At 31.4% G+C, this 26,805-nt stretch overlaps 1 protein-coding gene across 1 annotated transcript; it reads right to left on the reverse strand.

Annotated features, from left to right (window-relative positions):
• Positions 1 to 167: 167 nt before the first annotated feature.
• On the reverse strand, positions 168 to 26,649 carry LOC148619615 (serine/threonine-protein kinase/endoribonuclease IRE1-like). The gene is made up of 22 exons (XM_088579726.1): positions 26,475 to 26,649; positions 22,097 to 22,205; positions 21,606 to 21,642; positions 20,542 to 20,687; positions 20,204 to 20,332; positions 19,602 to 19,644; positions 19,000 to 19,058; positions 18,248 to 18,307; positions 17,363 to 17,549; positions 16,814 to 16,895; positions 16,337 to 16,439; positions 15,798 to 16,030; positions 13,933 to 14,062; positions 12,272 to 12,362; positions 11,540 to 11,669; positions 10,890 to 11,049; positions 8,369 to 8,562; positions 6,949 to 7,090; positions 4,416 to 4,543; positions 3,379 to 3,502; positions 2,868 to 2,935; positions 168 to 1,516 (listed from the first exon to the last, which is right to left on the reverse strand). Exons 1-22 carry the CDS (start codon positions 26,541 to 26,543, stop codon positions 1,343 to 1,345), a joined length of 2,598 nt encoding a protein of 865 aa, XP_088435852.1. The 5' UTR covers positions 26,544 to 26,649; the 3' UTR covers positions 168 to 1,342.
• Between the last annotated feature and the right edge of the window lie 156 nt (positions 26,650 to 26,805).

Genomic DNA, 26,805 nt, shown 5'->3' on the forward strand with positions numbered 1-26,805 from the left:
AAAAGAAAAATTGCAAACTGATGATTTTTTGCCTTGAAATCTTAATTTCAGTAGTTCCATTTGAAAACTCACCAGATTTTGAATAATATACATATAAGCAAATGCAAAATTTTTCCCCTTTTAACAGAGTTGAAAAAAGCTGCTTTTTTTTTTTTTTTTTTACAAAATTATGGAATCCTGAAGTAATTTCAGAGCTTAAGAACGCATATAAACAAAGATGAAAAGAGCCCATTCTAACTTTTCAAAATTACATTACAATGTACATTTGTATTTGTAATACTGGACTTTATCAAGACATGTAGTATAGAGGGGTCTATGCATATAAAATAGAACTAGGTGTCCTAAGAATAAGTTGAATTATTTCCTTTATATTCAAAACATTGAAAGAAAGTTCAATTTAAATGTGTAGCAAACTTTCTGAAGATTTAGTGAACTGAACTACCCAAAAACTTACTTTGGTATTACAATTCTAATATCATGAGTATAACCTGAGTGGTGCTGTTAAACAACACACTTGTCTGAAATAAATCATCCTTCCTTTAATGATTTAGCAAAATTTCATTCAAAGATCCCTCATGTGTCAACATTACAGATTCTCTCTCACCTCTTTATTAAACTTATGTACTTGTCATCCTTCCACAACTGTGTAAATGGTCAATATTTTAGGCATCCATGTTGACTTCTGATGTGACCTTCTGTGAAATGTTTTTGGCAGAACACCAAATCAAAAAGGGAAGAATCTAGAAAATGTTATTGCTAATACATTTTCAGAGAAAATAATGGTACAGTATAAGAGTTCAAACTGAAAATGCATGGAAATATTGGAAACCTTTTTCGATGATATTTTTGCAAATTGTAACAAATATTCTTCAAACATGTTTTTCAACAATTCTAGAACTTTGAAAAATACTTAAACATTGTATATAGGATTTTGACGTCTTTGAGTTATCTTTCCAGATATAATTTATATCTTAAATATTTTGAATGAACAAAATATTTCTAAACTTTACATACATTGTACTATGATAATACACATTGCGTATACGTAAATTAAAGAAACAGGAGTTTGTATGGGACTATATCCCACTAATATCAAATCATTTATCATTCAAAAAGAGGAAAATGGAAATATGGCAAAAATTTGTTATTCAAAGAAAAAATGCAACTCGTCACTTCAATTGCTCAAAACAAAAGTAAAAAAAAAATTATCACATAAAACTGACATAAATGCAAAAATAAATAGGTCCTTCCAAAAGACAGGCAATGTGAATGCAGTTGACTCTCTCTTAGCTAGAATGTGGTATATCAACTTTCAGATACAATGTATCATGTAAACAGACAGCTATTCAATGTAATAATATTGTTTAAAGACTCGTTCATATTGGCAGCATCTGAGGGCATTGTATGTATGGATGAGAAGTTTTGGGAAACGTGAGGTGAAATACTGCACAAACTGGTCAGGTATAGCACCAAGGGATCGTTTGACATCTTCTGGCAGTTCTCTGTAATGGTGTTTCTAAATACACAAATAAAACAAAGAATAAACAATGGAGTTATCCTTACATCTACAAATAATTACAGCTCAAGACCAAACAAAAAAAAAAATACTTGAACAAGAGTCAGTAATGCATACAAAATACATTTTTTTCACAGAGATTGAAGAATATACTTTTTTTCTTGAAGTACTGAATATTCTACATACTATAAAAGCGGAAGTTTTTGTTGGGGATTTAATTTCATTTATTTTGTGGGTAGAACAAATCAATGAAAATAAATCCCGAGAAAATATATATCTCAAAATAAAATAAGACACAATTCTGAAATTAAAATACACATATACATAATCAAACATATGTACATAAAATCGATAATCCTAATTACTTTCTGAAACATGCCGCTTAAGTTACTTCACATATGTGTGTGATAGCACATGTAATATACAGTAACAGGTGCCAAACTGTCCTTGAGAAATTTGTCATTTAGTTAGCAGATAATAAAAGATCATTAACAAAGGTGTAGATAACGATAACTAATCCTTTAATCCATTTAATAAACTATTTCCAGACGTCAAAACATAAATAAATGAGCTTGGAATATTTAATATATCTTTTTTTATTAACTGTGACAGTGTCTTATTGATGCCATTGTTTTAGTGAAACCCTTGATTTGCATATAACAGGAAATATCAATATTACAGCTGACTTGTGAAATGGAACCAAAATTTGTATTAATTCAATTGATGTTTGGCCATGGATAACAGCAAACAATACTTATTCACAAGATTCTTCAATCTCCCAAAGTCAATAAATGATTATACAGGATGTTGCATTTTTAATGAATTAAATTCTAAATTAAAAAAAAATCATTATTCAGTTTGGCTACTTTACATTTAGTTTACATGTATGTATATGCTAATAATAGATAGTCTGTTGTGTATTGGAGCGGTATTGTTTTGTTCCCTGATATTTATATGTTGATCATACTTTGAATTTACAATTATTTCCCTACAACAAAGATTGACAATGTTGCGCATCAAAAATTCACCTACATTTAACTGAACAGCTTTCATGTACGAGTGAAAAATTGAAGTTTTTTTTTACAATACCTACTTTGAACAATTTAAGGAGGTAGACCTAGGGTAAGGGTTTTAACTCTTGAAATCAGTCATATGTTTGTATAATATTCAATTTCCCCAAAGCCTTTCAAGCTTTCTTTAGAAACAGAATGAAATCAGTCTAAGTTACTTCAATGCTTTTATGAGATAGATATAAAATGCTGACTACAAACATTCCAATGATTTGTTAGAGTTGTGTCCCTTATGCTAGGTATACCTCCTTAAAGTAAATAAAAATAATTTATACCATTACCTTGTTCCTCATAGCTCTCAATAAATCTCTAATGTTTTCTCCTTTGTATGTTCTAAATTTTCTGAGATCTAAAATCATTTCAAAACACTGATTAAAATAATCTACAGGATCCACTCAGATAGGTAAAAGAAACTTGTAAAAACTTTCTATGCTTAAGAAGAAAACAGAGACATAGGACCTAAGAATTGTAGTAATTTCTGCACTTGACACTGATCAACAGATTTACATTATCCGTTATTGTAACACCCTCAAACAAAGATTTCTATTTATAACCATGACCTTTGACCTACATATTTAACTATTGATCATGACACACCTACTATATGACAGTTTACATCCCAATGCTATGTCCGATCATAATATTATTATCAAAACAGACATAAAAGTATTTAATACAAGACAGAACAATGACTAAAGGGCAACCAACAATTTCAGTGAGGCCCTAAATATAACTTGGTACGCCTTAAAAAATCTACTTTCTGCATATAAAAAGTAATTTGTTAACACTTACCATTTTGTAACTCTTCACAGATATATTTTCTCCAATCATACTTGACAACCTCTATACCACCTCTCTCCAGAGATAATACAACTTCGCTTTCTGCTGTTTCTTTCTCAATCCTATCACTTACATCCTATACGAAATACATTAATATATAAAAAAAAATATATGGGGCATAAAAATTCAATCATATCTGATTGGTCAATAGCAATATGCATAGGTTGATGTCATAGATGGATGATTGTTAGAATTTCTGCCATGACAGATGTCGAATGTCAAGCATCCAAAATATTCCAAAGTATTCATAGAGAAAAAGGTTTTAAAACGTGTAAAAGTTGAATATCGCAATACATCAGTGATCATATTTACACATGAATGTAACAAGTATAAAAGTGTAATGTTATAACAATAATGCAGCTATCCACTTTATACTATTGATCTAGTATGAATAGTTCATGCAAAATTTACATAACCAGAAAACTTTACATCAAAACCTTAGCAGGAATTTTTTTAAGTAGGGGCATATGCATGAAAAAGACATGGATTTGTAATAGTGACGCAAACACAACTATACACTAAATACCATTGATTTAACTGACCTTATCAGAAAATTTAACACCAAAACCTTAACAGGAAATAGACCATGACTGCAGGGGTATATGCATAAAACAGACATGAACTGTGCTTTAAGGATTCTAATATAATTGTATACTCAATATGATTGACTTGGCACAAGAGGTTCATATCAAACTGATGTAATAAGAAAACTTAGCACCAAAATCTTGACAATAAATTTTAAAAGTCAATGTCAATAGACTGTGACTGTAGGTTACATGAATGAAACAGATATGGAACTGTGATATAGTAATGTTAATGGAACTGCATACCAAATATGATTGACCTGGCACAAGTGGTTCATATTCAACTGACTTAATAAGAAAACTAAACATAAAATCTTAATGTACACAAAGATAGATAGTAATACCTTAGTCTCGTCTTCAACAACTTTTGTCGCAGGCTAGATAGAAATTGAAATTACTAAATACCTGGAAAAATGCCATTTGTCTTTCTCTGCTCCAGAATAAAGGATGTTTTAAAACTGCTTGTGCACATAACCTCTTAGATGGATCAAAACACAATAAATTTTCTATCAAATCTCTCCTTACATAAAAATCTACAAACAAAGAAAGTATTTAAGCCAATTTTTACTTTTGTAGACAACAGTGTACCAGTAACTGTATTTTGTCAACAATATAAAAGTACAAAACTCAATATTTATTGAAAACTACCTTGTACAAAAATGTGATACTAATTGAAGAATAACACTAGTACATGTAACAAGAGGCTCTCAAGGCCCTGACCTGCTCACATAGTTTAACAGCTTTAAAAAATTGAATACATGGAAAAGAGGCTCCCAGGAGCCTGAATCACTCACCTGGCTAAATTTCTGCCTTTTAAGGACAACAACTCTAACAAGGAGTTGTCAGACAATTTTGACTCCATTTGATTCATTGGACACATTTGTAAGCCTTATAATAAGGATCATTTCAGCAATTGAAAGCTATTGGCTAAACCTAACAGATTTGGTGATGCATGCAAAAATCTGCTGTCTGACCCCATTGTTCTATTTTTAGAAATGGCACCCATGTTTTTTTCAGCCATCAAAAATCGCTCATTGCCTTAAGGATACCCTATAACACAAAAATGTCAACTTTCATTGAATTTTGCAGAATAGTTTCTGAGGAGCAGATTTTTTAAAGTAATAACATCAAAAACATCAAAAAACGTCCAAAAGGGCAATAACTCCAACATGGGTCAACAGATTTTCACTAAAATTTAACCACAGATAGATCTCATCATGCTAAATACTTTTATCAAGTCAGAATTTGGTTAAACCTAACTGTTTTGGAGATATATGCAAAAATCTGCTTTCTGACCCCAAATGTTCTGTTTTTAGTAACAGCAGCCATGTTTTTTAACCAATCAAAAATCCAAATGGTCATTTTGTTAAGGATACCCTATAAAACATAAATGAATTTTGTAGAGCAGTTTCTGAGAAGAAGATTATTTAAAGTAAAAACATCATAAACAGAAAAAAACTTCCAAAAAGGGCAATAACTCCAACATGGGTCTACAAATTTTCACCAAATTTTAACCACAGATAGATCTCTTCATGCTGGACACTTTTATCTATGTGAGAATTCGGCTAAACCTAACGGTTTTGGAGATAAATGCGAAAAACTACTGTCTGACCCCTATGTTCTATTTTTAGTAACAGCGGCCATGTTTTTCGATGGATCAAAAATCCCCACGTCAATTCTATGCAGGGTACCCAAAGAAACATTCACACCAAGTTTGGTTCCAATTGGTCCAGTAGTTTCAGAGGAGAAGAGTTTTGAAAAATTGTTAACTACGATGACGGACGCCAAGTGATAGCAATAGCTCACATGGCCTTTGGCCAGGTGAGCTAAAAAGGTCCAACACCTTTGATAAAATTTGAACAGAAGAAATTTGTCATGATAATGAACATTTATCATTATTCTACTAATACTAACTGAATAACATGCTAAAAGAGCAAAATATCATTAATAATGCAATGAACAGATATTTTCCAAATCTGCACCAATCATAGATCTTTACATACTTTAACATATATATATATTTTTTAATTTACATTAGTTATCAATCTGCTATTGTTTTGTTAACAACAGGCAAAAACTGGGAAAACGGTCAAAATGACACTTTTAGAGGCAATAACTCCAAAAATTATTAACAGATTTTTCTGAAATTGTCATTTTACAATTATCATCAATCTGCTTTCGTTTTCTAAAAAATAGGCAAAAATGATAAAAAGCGAAAAAAATGACCCTTTCAACAATCATAAATCCAAGAAGTGATAACAGATTTTTCCAAAATTTGCACCAAAAATGGATATTGAAAAACAAAACACTTTATCATTTTCATTTATCATCAATCTGCTTTCTTTTTCTAAATAAAAGTCAAAAAGTGATAAAAATGAAATTTTTGAGGCCCATTATTTCAAGATGGGTCAACAGATTTTCTGAAAATTGCACTAAAAATAAATATTAAAATACTTAACATTTAATCAATTTATATTAATCATCTATCTCCTTTGGTTTTCTAATAATAGGCAAGAACTGCCAAAAAAAAAAGTAAAATTCAGCAAAAAAAGAGCAATAACTCCAAAAATTAGTAAATCGATTATCTTAAAATTTTCATGGAAAATAGACCTCTTCAAGCCAAAGAGAATAAGATTTCTTCTATATGTTATGGTTGTTGAGATATAAACAGAAATATATGGTGATACACCTTTTAGCAGCCATATTTTTCAGCAAGAGACCATAACGGATATAATTTTGGGAGTAGACATGCCAAGGATGATTGTCACCATATTTCATCAAATTCTGTTCAGTAGTTTCAGAGGAAAAGATTTTTACACAAAATTTTACAATTGACAACAGATGACAACGATGGACGCCAAGTGATGAGAAAAGCTCATATGGACTTTTAGGCAAGGTGAGCTAAAAACTAACAAATCAATTCTATTTAAAATACTACCTGTCATTGGAAGACTTTGTAAGCTATAATTTCCCTCCATAATATTAGACTGTCTGCGGAGGGAATCCCCAAAGGGGTGTTTCCCTCTGGTTAACACATAATATATCACACAGCCGTAAGAAAACATATCAACAGCACAAGTCTGTTTAAAAGAAAGATATAAAAGATATATAGAAGTCATAAATAATGGCTTGCTTATTAAAATAAGATCTCGTTACCAATGAAAAAATTGGAAATTTGCAGTATTTATTAATACAGTGAAACTTCTCCAAACCAACTAGCACTGGGACAAGAAAAAATGGATGGTTTTTAGGGGTGGCCGGTTTTGTGAAAAACAGCAATGCATTCTGAGAGCTGTTTCCATTAATGTGTTCTATAACCCTACACCTTGTCAGTTTGTTGGTCGAGACATGTTTAATGCCAATTCAAAACTTTTGGCTTTTTTTTACATTTCAAAGCTTGCATCATTTGTAAATGATTTGACTTAACAAATGGTACTGCCGGCAAAATAATGTTCATGGTTTTGAAAGAATGTGTATTAAAGACCAAAGGGCTATTGATGGTAATTCATTATTTGTTTATTTGTAGGGGTTTAACGTCCGAGCAGCAATATTTCAGCTATATTCAGATGATTCATTATTTGTATTGTTTTCATAAATTACCTATCAACAAAGTCTAATAATTTCACCCCTATATTATTTTTGCTTGGGTACAGGTCACATTAATTGACAGTTTATAGAAAATCGTAAAGATCGTACTATTAAATGACCCCGGTTGTCTGATGTGTGTACACACCAATTAACTGCCAACCAGTGACATAATGTAATGTCTGGATTAGTTTTGTTGTTTAAACTACTGTCCCCTTCAATTATCATCTGTCCACTGATGAAATGCAAACCGGAGAGTGAATTATTAATTACATAATATTATGTAATCATTTACAGATTTGTTGACACATTTATTACAGGTGAACAAAAACCGGGCGGCCAGAATTGAGAGGTTGTTTTTATTTGAAATATGTAACTAGAACTGTGAAAAACCGGCCGATGTACAGTTTTAAGGGGTGGCCAGACTTTTGAGAACGGCCGGTTTGAAGGGAAGACTGGTTTTCTGAGGGTCCTGTTTGGAGAAGTTTCATTGTACACCTTGTAATTGTATGTGAACAAATTAAAATTTATCTTTCAGAATGGTCAAATAAATCATTCGAATAAGGTATGATTATAATGTTTTAAAGACATTTCCTGACCAATGCAATAACAAAATATCAAACCATATTATTTAATGGGGTCATAAAAATGCTTTGTTCTTAGATTTCATGCTTTTCAATAGAAGAATCTATTCTGTCAAGTTTTAAGTACCAAAAGTAAAGCATAAGTGATTGTTTCTTGACTCAGATAGTTATGTCATATAATATACATACTGGTCTCATATCCTCATCTAACATCTCAGGAGCTATCCATCCTTCTGTACCAGCAGCTCCTGATCTTCTTGAAAATGAGATTCTACCCGCTGTTAACTTCTTACACAGCCCAAAATCAGATATAAGGGCTTTAACATTGCCACCCATATCAGGCTGAGATAACAATACATTGTGTGGCTTGATATCTCTGTGAACTATAAAATCAAAACAATTGTTTTTTAATGCTATCATATTGTATAAATTTATAATGTACCTTTGACTGTTTTGACATCTTGATATTATCTTTATATATCATATATTTGTAAAATTCTGAAGTGCGATGAGGATGCCGAAGTGCTATGGTCGTACTGATCTGCAATGGTCAACACTGAAGTACGTTTGATGTTTAACGCAACGGCGCGGAAGTGCGTTAGTAATCTAATGTCGCCACGAAATTTTACGTGCATAAGCGCGTACAATGTTAAAGAGAAAACTAACAAACTGAAAGGCAAGTCATGGAAGTAGCTAATATATTTAGTATATTGTTGCCTGTATAAACAAATGTAGCATGCATCATTATAATTATTTAGTGTTAACAGTACATGTATTTAATGCAGTATCAAAACTTAAAAGATATGCTACGATACTCGAGGTAATTCGAGAAACATAAACTGTACCTACAGGTTACAAAAGATAGCAGACACTGAAAGTCGTATTTCATGCATCATGTAAACTAGAACAGATATAATTGAAAGATTTACCGGGACAACTTTGTTACATGTATAATTGTATTAAAAATCGGAAAAAAATATTGTTTTTTTATTAATTTGATATCATGGAATTTTACCTTTTGAAAAAGTAAGACATGATTTCACAATGAATCATGGAGCGTATTCTATAGTTTAAAGGCAAAATAGAAACTGCAATATACAAGTTACAACTGTAATAGGATGTTGAAGTTCTGGCGGGCCAGACTGGCACGTTTCTCTTCATATTATGTATAGTCCTTCAATCCATCAAATCTAGTAAGACCTCTGTAGCATCAATCATTCTTTGATAACCTTAGCAGTAGTATATGTTGACAACACACATGCAGAAAAAAAGCGCCATCTTATACTACATTACATTTACATTTGAAGATTCTACAGGTACTAAAGATCAGTTTTTTATGTGGTACATGTAGTTTATACCCTAATACAGAAGTTTTAAAGCTATCCACAACCATTCTATAGCTAAGTTAGTCAAGAAATATTTTCATATTAAAGAATGCACGTTCTTTTAAGAGACTGCCAGTTTTATTCAATTTTCAATTGGGTGTAAGAAAAAAAATGGAGAAAAATTATTAAATTTGTTTTTATAACTTTCTCGATAGTTGGAAGTATAAATGAAAAGAAAGCAATTTTTTCTGATTGCATGTTGACTAATATCATATTGGTAAAATTTAAAGATAATCGTATATTTACGGTATCAACGGAAAAAATCTACATGATACTCAAAACATTTCAACGAAGTACAAAACAAAACTGCACCTCCTTGTAGTGGCCAACGCATTTATGCGTTGCTATTGGCAGAAAACAATCATGTCTAAGTGTTTGTTTAAACCCTATATCACACCTCTAGACCTATATTGCATACCTATATCACACCCCTACACAGAACACACTTAAAGTATAGCTAAAATATATGATATAATGAACATGACCTGTCAAATTTTGTATCGCATGAGGTATCAACCCTCGACCTATATCACCCCGCAGGCTGGTGGCCCTTGGGATGATAAAGGAGTCTCTGGCTTACCACATACCACATACGATACAGATTTTGACATGCAATATTCAATATGTAAAGGATTTAGTTGGACTTGGTGTACAATTTACCAAGGTTCAAGAACATTTAAACTGATATAGAAGGACAGTTTTCATATTTTTCAGGGTTTGGTTTAGACAGGTTCCACTGTACTTTCAGTAAATTATTGTATAGTGTAAAACTGATGGGTTTCTGAGATAATTGTTTCACAGTTAACAGCTGATTTTCTTTGCTTAACTGAAAAACTTTCAAGTATTTATTGCCAAATTTGTGTCAAATTAAATACAAAATGCAAATGAATTTAGCACCAGAAACACTGTATTCATAAAACACAACAGTAAACAAGTAATGAAAATTTAGATCACGACTGTTATTAAAATCAACTACTGTGAAAGTACTATTGTTCGTGGGGTACCAATTTTTGTAGTTTTTGTGGGTATGCCAAACCAAAAAATTTGTTTACCAACAAAAAGGAGAATTCCATTGATATGTATACTGAAAACCTCAAAATCATGAATTCAAGAATCCATGAACTTGTGTTTCATCTTTAATCCATGAAAATTGGTATTCACAAATTAAAGTACTTTCACAGCAATTAGGTCCTCAAATATTCGATAATTCATCATTTTAACACAGGATTTGAAGGCAATTCATGATAAATCATAAAAGCCAGTTATCAAATAATTTTAACAGAAAATTCTATTTAATCAGTCTGCCATTATGATTTCTATCATACCTATTCCTAGTGAATGTAAGTGAGCAATTCCTGACACAGCTTGGCTAAGTAACTGTAAGGGATCAAACGTTTTGGAGTAGGCGCTCTTTCCTTCAACATAATCTTGTAATGTAGCGACACATAACTCCAATGCTATGTATCTGAACTGGTTATCAGCTTCCTGAAAATGGAATATTTCAAATGTATGACACATATTCATTCTAATTAAGAGTTCAGACATGAAAGAGGATTTGCTTTCAATGTCAAAAAGTACAAAAACTTTTAGCTTTCTCACTGCATACCTATTAACTTTTAGAACAAGTTCATGTTAAGAGATTCTCCCAAAATGACATAATCTCAAGCAAATGTTTTATGTAAACATTTATTCACTGGTATTAAATTTTTTTTCACAGAAAATACAGGAATTTTAACCAAAAACCCCTCTGACACAAATTTTTATGTGGGAAATTCTTAATTTTTCAATTAATTTTGTGGGAGTCTACCCCCTAAAGTGGGTTAACAGGTGTGTCACTGTAGTTCTTCAATTTCGACCAAAAAACCTATACTTTTGGTGGGCAAAAATTTTAAAGATATGCTGAAATTGATAAAATCCTGCAAATTTCTAACCGTCAAGGTAAAAACAGTTGTAGAAAAATAGCATGTAAACTCACCATACAGAAGTACCTTATGACATGAGGGTGTTGATCGGACTCTCTCAGTAACTCAACCTCCCTATCAGCAAATGTAAAACATTCAGGTAATAATCTCTTCACTGCTACTGATCTATTATCAAATGTTCCCCTAAAAAATAGAGAAAGAAAACTACTACAGGTAAATGTATTTAAGTGTTCAGACAAAGTTTTACAGAGCCAACCAAAAACCCAGAAATAATTGAAATTAGAAGTAAACATACCGTAAAAAAAGAACCCAAACATAAAAAGCAGAAGAAAATCATGTATGAGTGCTACTGGGGTGTTTGTCACAAGGGTATTTTCTTTATACTTACTTCTATTAGCTACATGTATTTTCAATTCTTAGAAAGGTTACACTTTTTATGTTGCAAAAAGAACAATATATTTTCAAAACTAATTACAACTGAAACTGTAATCCATATCTCAAAAATTCACAAATGTAAAATTGTTCCTCGGTAATGATATCACAATGCTTTTTTCTATGATGATGTCATACTTTTGTGACTACTTTAAACCCATATCTTTTTGTGAAATCTACCTCCAGAACAATCATCCTTCACTGAATTATTAGTAAATGACAAAAACATTATTTGCAGAAAAAAGACATTTTCTGCCAGGTGCATGATATGTATTTTTTTAAAACTTTAAAAATATGGCACTTTAACATTTCATTTAAGTTATTATTGTAAAATAGCAAAAAAGGGCGTTTACTTGTATACAAATGTTCCTTCACAGCCATGGCCAAGGACTGCTTTAGGGTTGTAGACAATTTTTCCAACCTGAACATGCCCTTCTGGAACAGCTGTAAAAGATGATGATGAAAGATGATAAATTTCAGATCCACTTTTATTTTGACATCATTATTCATACAATTTACATACAAAGTCATGCATTGGTATAATTCTTTCAAAGCATGTGTAATATGAAACAATAAACTATAAATTACTGTTTTATGTCGTGTATAATGTGCACATTTTTATATAGAAATCATTTCCAGAGCATGGGGGTGCGTATAATACATCGCTATCTTAGAATTGGCCACGAAATAAAAGATTTTTGTACCAGAAAAGAGATTCTATAATGTAAACACATAAACCAAAATTGAAATGTTGCTGAAAGAGTTTATCTAATCATAAAATACATCTTTAAGTACAGAACTTTAAATATATCTCTTCAACTCATGTTTAAATGTCTTAATAACATGTTTAGGACAACGGTTGCACAATTTTTCTTTCTTATACATTTGAAATTAAAATCAAACAACTATAAACCTAAAAGTAACAAAGTCTGTTTTGTGAAATTATAGTTACAACCAAATCTGTAAATGTCTGATTTTCCGGATTTTTGATTTTGTCATATAAAGCCATTTCATGCATCCTGAGTAAATTTTATCATGCTTCGAAATTAAAACTACCCAGTTTATGTAGCTAGTGATCTTTACAAGATGTTTTTGTGTGAATATAAGTTTCTTTCCATCATATTTTTGAGGATATACTGCATCAAGGTAAATAAATTAACCGATCAAGTGCAAAATATCAATCTTTTGTCTTACAAAGTTCTACTGCAATCTTTTCTAAAGAAAATGTTTTCACCTTCAAAATTGCACTGCTTACAATACATAAATAGATACTATACACACCAACATACGGTATTATAACTAACATATTTTTTGTAATATTAATTCTTTCTGTAAAAATTTAGTCACCAACTTAAGAAGGTAGACCTAGAGTAAGGGACAAAACTCTTACAAATCATTAGAATGTTTGTATTCAACATTTTACTTCAATCTCATGTAAGCATCAAAGTAACTTCGACTGATTTCATTCTATTTCAAATGGAAACTTGACGGGCTTTGGTGAAACTGAATATGATACAAACATATCACTGATTTCAAGAGTTATGTCCCTAACACTAGGTCTACCTCCTTAAGTATGATGTGTTGTAGATCTCCAAAAAAAAAACTTTTTTGTAATTAGAGTCTATAAGCTAGTTTTAAAATCAAACGCAATGACTTCCTGTTTGAACTAATTTTGCAGAACATTTTAAAGATGTACATAATCATTCTGAGTAAGAAAATGTCTATCAGTGATCCTTAGGTGAATCAACTACCTGCACAGAAATCATGGAGTTGGGATGCTTTACTTGACTCATTGATGAAGTAAATTGTCTGCAATCATATGAATGACTTTACTGAGAGTTAATAAGCTATCAATTTCACTATAATCAAGGTTTAGATGCAGACTTTGTGTTTCAGTTTAAAATTTCTACTTCTTTGAATAAAGATGGAAGATTTTGTTATCATGTGTATGTAAAGAATTGAGTCGAAAACACAATACTGGGTTCATATTACTTTGAATATGGATAATACTAACCATCATATAAGTCTGACGATGACCCTCCAGATTTCTGTATTGATGTCTGAGCAGATCTCTGGGTCTGTCCCAGCAGCTTCTGTTCTTCTAACTGTTTCTGTAGCATTATCTTTATAGACTGCTCGGTTTTCTAAAATGTGAATAATATTGTTTTTTTGCATATTGACAAATATGGAAGAAATACAGACAATAACCATACAATAATATTACACCTTTAGAACATATATCAAACCAAAATAAGGGAAAAGAAAATATGGTATCCCCTGGTGAAGTAATTTTTTTGCTTTTGAACCTTTAGCTATGACCATGAAAATCAATAGGCTTCTATTTTTTCTATGGAGTTAGTACATGTCTATACTATATTTTGTCAAATAGTATTCAAGGGAATCAAGATTCTAGTGGAAATAAAAAAAATGTAATAAAGGGACAAAGACCAGACATGGAAAACAGACACACACAACAAACAACATAAAATAACCAAATAATACATACAAAGTAACAAAAGTAAATGAGGAATCCGTACACTACAAAAAACTCGAACACCAGGTGTGCTGGTAGGATATAGATACATTGCACTGCATTATTCATTTGGGAACAGAACTACATGAATTTCAGACATCAAATCTTGTTTTTGACATCTGTAGATTAATTCTAAAATATGCTGTTTACATTTTTTTTGTTAATGTTATAAAGAAGCTATAAAAAATGTGTTCCTAAGCTTGACTTGTCCTTATGTATCATATACATATAAAGATGCATATAACAATGTTTCAGTGCTTAATTTAATGTATTATTATAAATGAAAACATTTCATTAAAGAATGTCCTAGATATTGACTTAAGCTGAACCTTAAGAGGAATTTTACAGAATGACAGACTAGACAGAAACATTACTGGAACTATACATTCCTTAACAACTTCATTGACAAGAGGATATCTAGACGAAGGGATAACTCCGCATTCCATTTTAACACAGCTACCACATGATTTTTGGTTGTCAAAATTCATTATGAGAAGATTGTTGTGTATGAGAGACACAATTGATGCCCCCCATGTATTTTCTGACATATATCTAAAAGTCAATTTATACTAACAAGCTTTAATTCTTTAGAATGGCAACAATTTCATCATCAGACAAAGTGACTAAGCCCAACTACCCACAGACAAAGTGACTAAGCCCAACTACCCGTAAAGATGTCAAATATTAATAGAAATCTGATAATAAGCACATCTTCAATCCATATATAATCATTCTGCAAATTATCAACTTCATACCCTAAACATTGTAGGAGGAGTTGAGTGGAATAACTACACACCGTGAATGGGACAGACAGGGGTAAAACAATATGCCCCCCCCAACTAAACATTGTGGGGGCATAAAAAGATTAAATATCTCCTTAGGAAAAGTAAAGAAACATAAAGTAGTAAATTGTTCATGTTATTCAGCCTTATCAAGCTTTACCAAGTTTTTTCTACCATAGAAAAGTACAAGAGCACATTGATATAATAAAAATGCATTAGGATGTTACACCATACCTCCACAAAAGCTTACGTACATTGAATTGAATAAACACAACAATTGCAATACCATTTCAAATCCTGAAGGTTTATTTAGCTATAAGTAACCCAAAACATGCAGTTGATAGATTTTGAATAAGGAGGTTCTGCATATGAAAAAAAAAGATTCAACAAAAACATCTTTCAAAATTAACAATACAGAACTGCCCATAATATCCTAACACATTTTGATTTTCATCTATTTCAGCCTGTTCTAAGTATAAGTCAGTGGAAGCCTGTGTAATATGTACCCACTGTAAGAGGCCTATATATGTCTTAATATATAGATTATACCAATATAAACCTTACCCTGGTAACAATATAGAAGACAATAACCACTGTCAGTATTAACACAGCTGCTGTGCTAATGACCTTGACATCCACATACTGATATATCCCATAATCCTTCAGTATAGTGGTGTTTGGTTTGATTTGTTCCTGGGGAAGGTCAATATTTGGGAGAATGACTGGTTTTGATTTGTCTGTTATACCCAGTGCTGGAGATATTCTATTGTTGGTTTCTTCAGGAATTTCATGATGACCTGTAAGATATTAAATATTTTACCATTCTATGACCCAAAAAAGTGCCTTAAAATCAGCCACTTAAAATAACTTATTTTTGCCTGTAATTCAAAAACTGAAATAAGTTTTCAAAACTTTAAACCAAAGTATTTCCATTAAGGTCTGTCATCTTTTCAAATAATATAGCATAGAAGCTTCATAGTAAGAAATCAAAATATCATTTCGCACTTCAATAGACAAAGTAGCAACCACTTATTTCAGACATTGCAAACTGTAGAAATAAATGAGGTTCTTAAATTGTCTCATTCAAGGTAACTAAGACTTACCCAATACCATGTAATAGTTTTCTTCATCTGTATGAGGATCATTTGACTTATGAGGTAAAGCAGGCTTTGGTCCTTCTATTAGTAAGGGTCTTTGATTTTTAGGCTATAAAATTGGAGTAAAAATTAATTTAGTATATAATGATAATCAAATATTTAAAATCAAAAAAGATAAAAGATTTACATGTAAAAATTTACACCAGTTTTTGAATGCATTGTCTTTTTTCAAAATTAATAAATACATATACTTTCAAGTCGTAGTATGGAAAAAAAAGGTTCCTGGTGACAACCTGAACACATTTACTGTCATTCTGCCATGTCTCCTTTCAATATATGATCGAAATTCAACTCAAAATAAAATAATTATGTAGAAATATTCAATCATAAATGTCACTAAAACTTACATATAGATAGTGAAAACGGTTCAGTTTGTTAAAGAAAGAAAATTAATCAAGGAAAACCTAATATTAGAACACTCACAGCAACAGCTACAGTCTTCTCATCAACTAACGAGCCAACAGCATAAAATCCATGTTCATATTCACCAACATAAAGTGTAGGACTGAAAGATAAACAGAAACAAGTCAAAGTAACATGTTTTTTTTTTATAATTTGCATGTTGACAGATTCATTTTAAGCAAAGCATGTTGAGAAAAAAAAATTCAAGGCAGTTTCAGATATTTATCATTTTCAAGCAGCTAAATTGGCCAAAGCAAGCAAATTATTCACAAAGGCAGATTAAGATAAACAAAAACTATCATTTTGTAACACTTTAACCACCAACACCTTCGTCAAAAGTCAGAATTCCTATACTGTTAGTTTGAGATATATATTTAAATAGCAATAAACAGGTTTAAAGTTCTATATCCTAATAGGGATATTTCATAAACATTATTTATTTTAAAAAATCAATGAGAGAAAAAAATCAGTCAATATACACAGGTATAAGACATTTTGCAAATGAGTTTTGTAATTCTTTGGCTTGGATAAACTAGATTTTTAAGCAATCATTCTAAGGAAGATGCTTACTAAAACACTTCCTGGTCACCATGTTTCAGGAACTTGTCCTTCCACAATCTGGATGTCAGTTTTCCTGTTAAATGTTCCAGCGTCTCAGGAGCGAAGCTGTAGAATGGAATTTTCTGTAAACCTTCCTGATTCATGGTGTACATTGCTACTACTGGTGAATTGTAATCATTCATCCACTTTATCTCACCTAAAAAAATTTCAATAGAGCGAAAGGTAACACATCATCATTAGACCAACAAAAAAATGTGTGTACTTACTGTACCCTGACCAACTATTTTTTTCCCAAAAAACTTAACTTTTTTAAAGGAAAAATTTCAATTCTGGAAATTTAATCTCTGATCCTTAACCAAACCCACAATTATTGTACAAATTGTGATCTTCGGAAGCTATAAAAAAAAATTGACCAACCATCTGTAAATTTTTTCAGCAAGTGACAGTAAACACATATTTTTGTTTGGCCTTACTGTTCTGCAAAATTAACTTTTTTTATTTTAGTGCAAGCTTACCTAAGAATCAAACAAATAAAGAAATAGAAACTACAAATACTGTGAGTAAACATCATTAAAGGATACCTTGTTCCCAAACCCCACGAGTAAACTGTCACAAACTTTGTTCATTAAAACAATATGATCAATTTACAATTGAAATTGTCAGACAGGAAGCAAATGATGCCCGAGCCTAATACTGCATTTATTTTTGAAGGTCTAAAATTACAAAAAAATGCACAGGTTAGTAACGTATGTGTACAATTCTTTTCATTATTCCACATGATACACACTAATACTCAAATATGTGTGTGTGAAGTTATATTTTATCAATTTAACTCAACATAAACAAAACTGAAGGCATGATTCCTAATACTGTACACTGATAGTATTTAATTACCAGACTTAGGATCTAAAGTAACCGTCATCCCATTAGAACTGGATGCCATATGCTTGTATTCTGAAATAAAAAGGTTAAACAAAATATAATAAATTACTTATAAAAAATATGTCACATCCTAAATGCTATGTTATTATACCTGTGATGCTTTTTCACTTATTTGCATGTCAAACAATCAATATTCATTTCTAAAAAAAGCAGAGGATGCTTACCACACCTGTGTACCTGGAATATGTTCCCAGTTCTTAGTGGAGTCCAACTTACTCATTTACTTTTGTTGCTTTGTATGTATTATTTTGGTTATTTTATGTTCTTTGTTGTGTTTATCAGTTTTCCATTTCTGATCTTTGTCTCAAGACATGGTCCCCTTTATTACTCTTACCAATACTACTAGTTTCATAACAGTAGCTTTATATTTACCTTATGCATTAAAGTAAATAATTTGGTAGAACAAGTTACAATAATAACATTTTCTCCTAATTTTTTTTTAATTTTAACATTTTAAACAATATATTCTTAATCTACATTTCAACACGTAGATACTATACAATATTGCTGAATTTGCCCTCGTAATACAAAACCTTTGGACTTGGAGTAATTTATAAATAAGCAAAAGCTGAAATTTGAAGGTTGTGGATGGATATATGAGAATATGTGAAAAAAAGTCTGACGGACAAATAAAAAACATTATACCTGACACAACTCAGTTATGTGGAGTTTAAAAATGTTCTGATAGCATATAAATAGCATACCATGATCCTTCTTCTCCTTTAAAATATTTGAGGAATAATCCATAAATGTTGCATTCCACCTACAAACAAATATTTTCTCAAATGTTAACACAACTTTACTTTCTGTAAATTTTAAAACATTGTGCCTCATAAAAAAAAACATTTCAGAGCAATGGGAGTACGATCAATTAATCTTTCCTTATATCATCACGGTACATGTAATTTGTCAACAAAACACATTTTTACAATATTCTGTCTTGTATGTTTTAAAACAAAATACAAGTAAATAATACATTATATATCAATAAGAACTCAGTACATAAAAGTAATTAAGAATGTAGAGCATGTACATGCACAAGAAACTGACAGTATAAACTTGATTTTTGATATAAAAAAATCTTTTATTACACATCTTAGAATCAATCTTAAATTGAAGTTCATGTACATGTAAGTAGCTTTGTTTTAATCTAATGTTGAACTTCTATAACAGGGACATTACTCTACAAGAGTAACAGTAAGTTTGGTATCCTTTTGCCCTAAGAAATGATAGATTAGCAAAGTGTAGTAGCATCTTACCAGGAGTTAGTGAGAGAATAACAAAATTATAATTTTGTCCTGCATACCTTTTATGTCCTGTTTTACTATCAAACATGGTAATGGTATACTCTACAATAAATAACAAGATACAGACATGATTTTATTTAACTGAAATAAAGCAGAATTCAAGAATCCAAAGTGTTGAATACACCTTAAAAACAAGAGTTGTAACAGTAACATCCTGAGAGAAAAATATGGAATTCCATTTAATATCAGGTATGATGATATAACAAATTTCATTATCCTTTACTCAATGAGACATTAGATATGGTCATTCCTGTGAAAAGCTGTGTATACTCTAATGGACTCATTTTTATCCCAAGTCAGATAAGTGATGCATTTCAAGCTGAAAACTTCAAGTACATTTAATAAACTCTGAATGATGCTCCTAGTATAAGTATTAAAATGTATTGAATAAGCAGACGTAACAGTCCATAGTTCAACATGTTATTCAAATCTGACACATACATGTAATTCTGACATTAAGTAGACCATTTGTCACTCTGTCTCCTGTCATTCCAGTTGGAATAGAAGCAGGGACTACTGTACCTCAGGTCACAGGTATGATATAGCTAATGATTAAACCAATAACCTAATAACCTACTACACTACAGGTAAACATGCTCACCTGATCTGCCTATGTATATTACATTATCAGCATTTGATGGACAAACTTTCTGGGTTCCATCCATTGATAAGGTCTGTTGTTTCTCTCCTGTCATAGGGTCTACTGCAATCCATACATCTTTCTTATGGCCTATAATACATTGCCATGTGATGTGAATACAATAATACAATTGTTCATAAATGTTTAATTCTAATCTCAATAACATACATTGTAAGTTACTATTTTATTACATGTAAATAAACTTATAGCACTTTTAAGTCTCATTATAGTTTTCATAACATTACCAGTAATATCTGGTACTACATATGTGAATGTATAATCTACATATAGATGCCTACCTGTATATAGAATACCCTCATTACTTTTACATGGCGAGGCAGCTACCAGCTGTGGAATTGTAAATGGAAGTTTCTTTATTCCATTTGTCCCATCTCCAAGTGCATATAAAGTACCATCCTTGGGGTCTGGCAAAAAACTCAACTTCCTAAAAGTAAAACATTTTTACAAACTTAGCACTTCAAACCATTTGTTCTATAATTAAGGCTTGTTTCTGATTTTTTACCAACTTATACTACATTTACATAACCAACTATAGGGCAGTTCATACTTCATGAACTTCTTATTCCTGATATTTAATCAAATGTTATTTAATTTGGGATAATCTAAATCATATGTGCAGAGCAATGGATGTTAACGACCAAATTATAGCATAAGATTTTGTATGTAGTTCAATCTATGGCAATGTTTAAACTGTTACAATATGGTACATGTTAGAATACAGTTGCTGCTGTGATTTTGTGCATAGTTTTCTCTGTTCATTGACAGGAAATATCTACACCAACAAATCTTTCATCTTAGGCTTCATGCACATGCAGTGATGTAGTGGAACAATTAGTAGTACAATGTGATTAGATCTAGACTAAATAAGGCCCCAAAACATAATAGTATTGTTTCTTGCTACCAGCAAGAAAAAAATTGGGTAGGTAGGTTGGGAAATTATTTTATTTAAAAAAAAAATTACATTGAGTTATTGATGAAACAATATAGAAATTAACAGTGCTGGAGCCAAAATGGCCATAAAATGTTTAGGTTAGGCACAAAAAACTAGGGTAATTAGGGTAGCAAGAAACAGACATATTTTTTTGGCCTAAGAAGACAACAGAAAATCATGCCTCTCTATCACAGTACTATAATACTTTTAACATCTGAAAGATTAAAGAAGTTTGCATCAGCTTAAAGTTCAATGGAAATGTGAAAACATGGACACCACTAGGCAAATTGCGTAAAGCAGAGTTTAAACCAAAGAAAAACTATTAAAATTTAGACCTAATTTCATACTTTATATGATTTATAGTGCTGAATCTATAACATTAGATATCTTTCTCCAAACTATACTTCTTACCCTGCCGTTACTTCTACTGGCACTTTAATTACAGGATCTGAAGTTAAATACACACCAATCAAATACATGTACATGTCTTTGTCCTGTTCAATTATACAACTTATAATTCTATAGAACATAAAGTGAGTGGTCCAGCTTGTAACTCTAGGTATAGCCTTAAAGTAATTAATGTAGCTTCAAGGTTACTGGTGTATACCAGCACAAATGTAACTGCATATGCCTTGCTAATTTTCTATAGAAAACTTATGTCAGTAATCTTTTGTTTAGACATTAACTTTGGTCCTGATGACAGGTCAGGTTAGATTTCTTAGAACAAAACGGTCAGGCTAGCATCAAATTTGTAAAGACACACAATGACTAAAGTCTAATTTGGAGTTTGAGCAAAAAATAATAACATAATAAAGTTGTTTCTCTTCATACATTTCAAACTAAATAACATTGTATTAGATTAAGACATTAGTGGCAAAGCCAATCTATTTAATACAACAAACCTTCATGTAAAGTCCATTGGGTTTTTCCAGTTAATTTACTAACAGCATGCAATGTACCATCAAGTGTGGAAACAAACACTAGAGAGTCATGTACAGTCAAAAAGTTAGCCTAAATTAAATAAAATAAAAATATATATACATATAGTTGTATCATGTACATGTACAATGTATATGGCCTAACAAAATGATAAAAATCTGTGTTATAATTGTTTGACTTTAAATTCATAACATTTGTATTAGAAATGTTTCTTGACGGCAGAAGGAATTGAAAATATAATAAGCTTTACAAGGTGTATATAGGAAAAAATATATATAAATAGGGGCAATAAATAGTACTATGCCACGTTCTCATTGCTGTTGAGCAGTAGATACATGTGCATCAATAATAAACCATTTTCTTATATATCATGAAAATGGATGCAAGCACTGTTAGGTTTGCCCCATTTATTACGAATAAAGTCCCATAACTCTAAATTAGCAGAGGACGCTTACCCTAATGGTGCACCTAGTCCATGCTCCCAGTTTTTAGTGGAGTCTGAGTTGCTCATTTGCTTTTGTTACTTTGTATGTATGATTTTAGTTACTTTATGTTCTTTGTTGTGTATGTCTGTTTTCCAAGTCTGGTCTTTGTCCCATGATTACAATTTTTTGATTACTGCTATAAACTTGGTTCCCTTCATTACTCTTTAATTGGAAAGTTATAAAAACTGAAATGAAATAATAATTCAGCAAAGTTTCTTAAATGAGACCCTCAACTTCTCATGCATGACCTTTGAAATATCTACATAAGTCCTGAACCTACCATATTTACTTTCACTCTTCTTGAGAAACTTTCATTTTCATAAAGAGGACCTTTCATTTAAGATGCCAAAAAGCTTTGGCCATTTTACTTTAGAAAGTAAATTTGAACCCCTGTGCATAAAATGTTCCTGTAACTATGAAGTCTTATACTGATTCAAATAAAAAAAATCAACCTTTGAACAAATAGTGAGAAAACAGCTCCAATGACAATCTTTCCCTCCTAAAAGAATATCATCAGACCCCTTTCACACATCTAGTGCTAAAAGTCAAATAACGTAATTTGGCTAATCTAAAAAAAACCTTGGACCATAATAAATAATTAAGGAGATATATAAGAATACTTGATACTTCAAGAATTTTGAAAAGAACAACTGACATTCCATCCTTGAAAATAAAAATAACTCAAACCTATTTAATGTAAAAGTTATGAATAAATAAATACATGAACTTTTTAAAAAATTTATTCATCTACTGTATTCTTCTGTGTATTGCACACACTTGTGTATTCCGTGCACCCCTTTCTTGGCAAGGGAAATCGACGAAAAAAGTTAGTTTCAATGTAAACCACACAGTAAGAAACGCGAAAAAAATCACCACCAGAAGACCACACTGAAATGAAAGGATTCCAGTAAATCCCCTGAAATGTGTATCCTTTTATCAATAATCTTTTAAATAAAAGTATTTTTTTTAAAGTTTCCCTGCGTTTGAAAGCCATTTATTGATCAAAATACAGTAATGTATTGGATCCATTCAACGAGTCAGCTAGAATGTTTACGCTTCCTGTTCATATGCAAATTATGTATTTCACTAAAACAATGGCGTCAAGCCCAACCGTTAGTAAAAATATTTTTTAATTTGCAAAGCTTGTGTATTGATATCTGATACATGTATCTAGAAACAATTGTTTTCACCTTTGAAATTGATCCTTTGTTATTTGATAATTAAATGACAGTGGGTCCATGGCACTCTCATTATTGTGTATTTTACGCTTCACAGCACACAAGTGAAAAAGTTATACAGTGGATTCCGCCTATTTGCCAGTAAAAATTATGCAAATAACCGGGCTATTCTTATAATCGAAATTATGATTTTACCGGAAGTGAGAGTTCAGGTAAGACGACGATACTGTGGATCAACCAGGGATATCACTGTTCAACATTTCTGATCTGGTATTTAATTGTTATAGACCTTCTCATTGTATTGTTCTTTCATCAATAAATAATAATATATATTGTGTTTGTCTTGTTTATTGACCTTCTTTACGTTGTGTGTATTTATAAGTAAAACCACGTGTTTCTCATCTATAAATAGTCAAGTAATTTCCTGACCTTTCTATTTCTTTTTCAGCCAGGATTCAGTGTAATATTCATCTGTGTTTGCAGTTTGTGGGCTTTTGAAATGGTCTGTGTGTTTTTATTCCTCTGTTCATCACCATTGTACACTGATAGTTGTGTATGATACGTGTCATTGACCTCGATATATTCCTATGAAGTGTGGATAGTATGGGGCACCTTAGGGTAGTTGAATTTCATTAGACATTGTACTGAATGAATGATGACTTTTAATTTTCGGTTGATATTTATGCCTAGTAAACCAAAGCTCACTAAAAACTGTTTTGCTCATTAAAGAAAATTAAATTTACATTGATAATCATTTGTAGTCGGAAGAATTTAAATAGGGACAAAAAATACCCCAAGCCGCATCATAAGGTGATGTTTGGCATGTCGTCAAGTCACTGTCCACCTAGGTGCTTGATTATTTTAATGTAATTAGAAATCATTTAAATTGTCTTTTATGTCCATTATGTTTTTAATCCATTATTAACACCTCCTGATTGATGATAATATAGTTTTTACAACAATAAATATGATTGACATATTTATGACCCGAAGGCTTAAGTAGAATTTGGGAAAACCTGTCTTTACCTGGATGAGGCAAAATTCTCTATGGAATAAACCGAAATGCACCAGCAAAGCCTATGCAAATAAGCGATTTTTCCCTAATAGGAAATGGTTTTGTGCAGGAGAAAATTATGCTAATAACCGAAATATGCAATAAAGCAATATGCGATTAAGTGGAGTCGACTGTAATAAAGAAAATAAGATGCTAGTTGTGTTTTTTTGTACAAATTATGAAATGGATAAAACAAGTATTAAATAGCAGTAAAACTTTATTTGTTTATTTCACAAAAAACTGTTCTCAAAAATACAAAATGATTCGATGTAGTCTTTTGTTAACGACTTTGGTTTTGATTCCTGAAAAATTATGTCTCCAGAAAAAAATCTAGAAACTCATTGATTTGGTTTATACCATGCACCCCCCTCCTGGAACAAAAAAAAAAGTTGAATAAAAGTGTGTGGTACACATGGAAGAATATGGTAATAATATTTAATCTAAGTTTTGTTTACCAATAATATGTATCAATCAACTGATTAATTATCTGCTTAAAAACTCACTTTGAAATATCTTGATTTTTTTAGCTCTGCTTATTATTTAATTAGAAAGTTCAAAATGTATTGATGGCTTTTTTTCATTAAAACACTACCTTATTATTGTAATTTATTGGTTTTTCAAAGTTACTACTATGAAGATGCTAACGACTTAAAATGAGTATAAGACAATTGGCCGAGCTGCTTTTAGGCTACTTCAATATGTCTTTTCAGGGACTTACTATATATTCCCTGTTGCACCCAAGTATAAATTGAGGTATAAATTTGTTCAATTTTAAAAACAATGGACCTTAATTCTAGGTCTAACATGTAGTACTATTAAAAGCAATATCAATTGGGTCCCCTTCGAGGCACCACGTGCCTGGAATTCATGGTAGTGTTGTAATTGTGGAGAGATCCATTGCAACCTTCTAGAATACTAAACAGTAAAAAATTATTAAAGAGTAATGAAGGGAACCAAGGTTATAGCGGTAATCAAAAGAACGCAATCCAGGGACAAAGACCAGACATGGAAAACAGACATACACAACAAAGAACACAAAGCAACCAAAATCACACATACAAAGCAACAAAAGTTAATGAGCAACTCGGACTCCACTAAAAACTGGGAGCATGGACCAGGTGCACCGGTAGGGTAAGCGTCCTCTGCTTTTCCAGAAACATCCGCCGAGTTGCTCATAAAAAGTCAAGTCCGGGGTAGACAAACGAGGAAAGGCAAACTATGACCCGTTGAATAAATCAGTTTTCATGGTGCAGATGGATACACCAAAACGATCAATGAGTTCATGATGACGACCATAAAACTATAGTGATGACTTCAATCTTGCAGCAACATAACCCTGTTCCAGAAGCCTATTTGTTAGAGTTCTAGCGCGATACAAAAAGTCTGCGTAGTTTCGGCAAGCTCTGGCATAACGTATGAGTTGTGATATGAACACTCCATACGCAGGAGCCGAAGGGATGTTGCCACAGATGAAAGGAAAGTTGACAATTCTGAATGAAAAGTCATCACGTTTGTCGTAAAGTTTGGTCAATAGTTTTCCTTTACCATCGATTTCTAAGTGTAGGTCAAGATATGAGGCTTAAGTGACAAAACAGACTTCATTTCTGTTTTCCTCCGACTTTACCTGACAGTAAATGACGAAAATACCAAGGAGGGCAAATGCAACTGTTGATATAAGTACATCAGTTTTCATGTTTGACTCAACTGAGGATATCTGAATGCATTTTTGTGTGTAAACAAAGCGTGGCTTGCAAGGGAAATCCCACAGAATTTTCAGTATTTACAGTGTACTTATGTATAACCCCGAAATCCCCGAACGTTTTTGCACTTAATATAAAAATATATAAAGTATATAAAAAATTAATATTGATACATAGTTTGAATAGATATATTTTAATCTATTACCCATTAGCAAATTTATTAAAAATCAAAATATTGTAAATATTCAAAAACAT

Source organism: Perna viridis, chromosome 4, assembly GCF_037379345.1.
Source record: "Perna viridis isolate PV_CMFRI_1.1 ecotype Kerala chromosome 4, ASM3737934v1, whole genome shotgun sequence".
Lineage (NCBI taxonomy): Eukaryota > Metazoa > Mollusca > Bivalvia > Mytilida > Mytilidae > Perna > Perna viridis.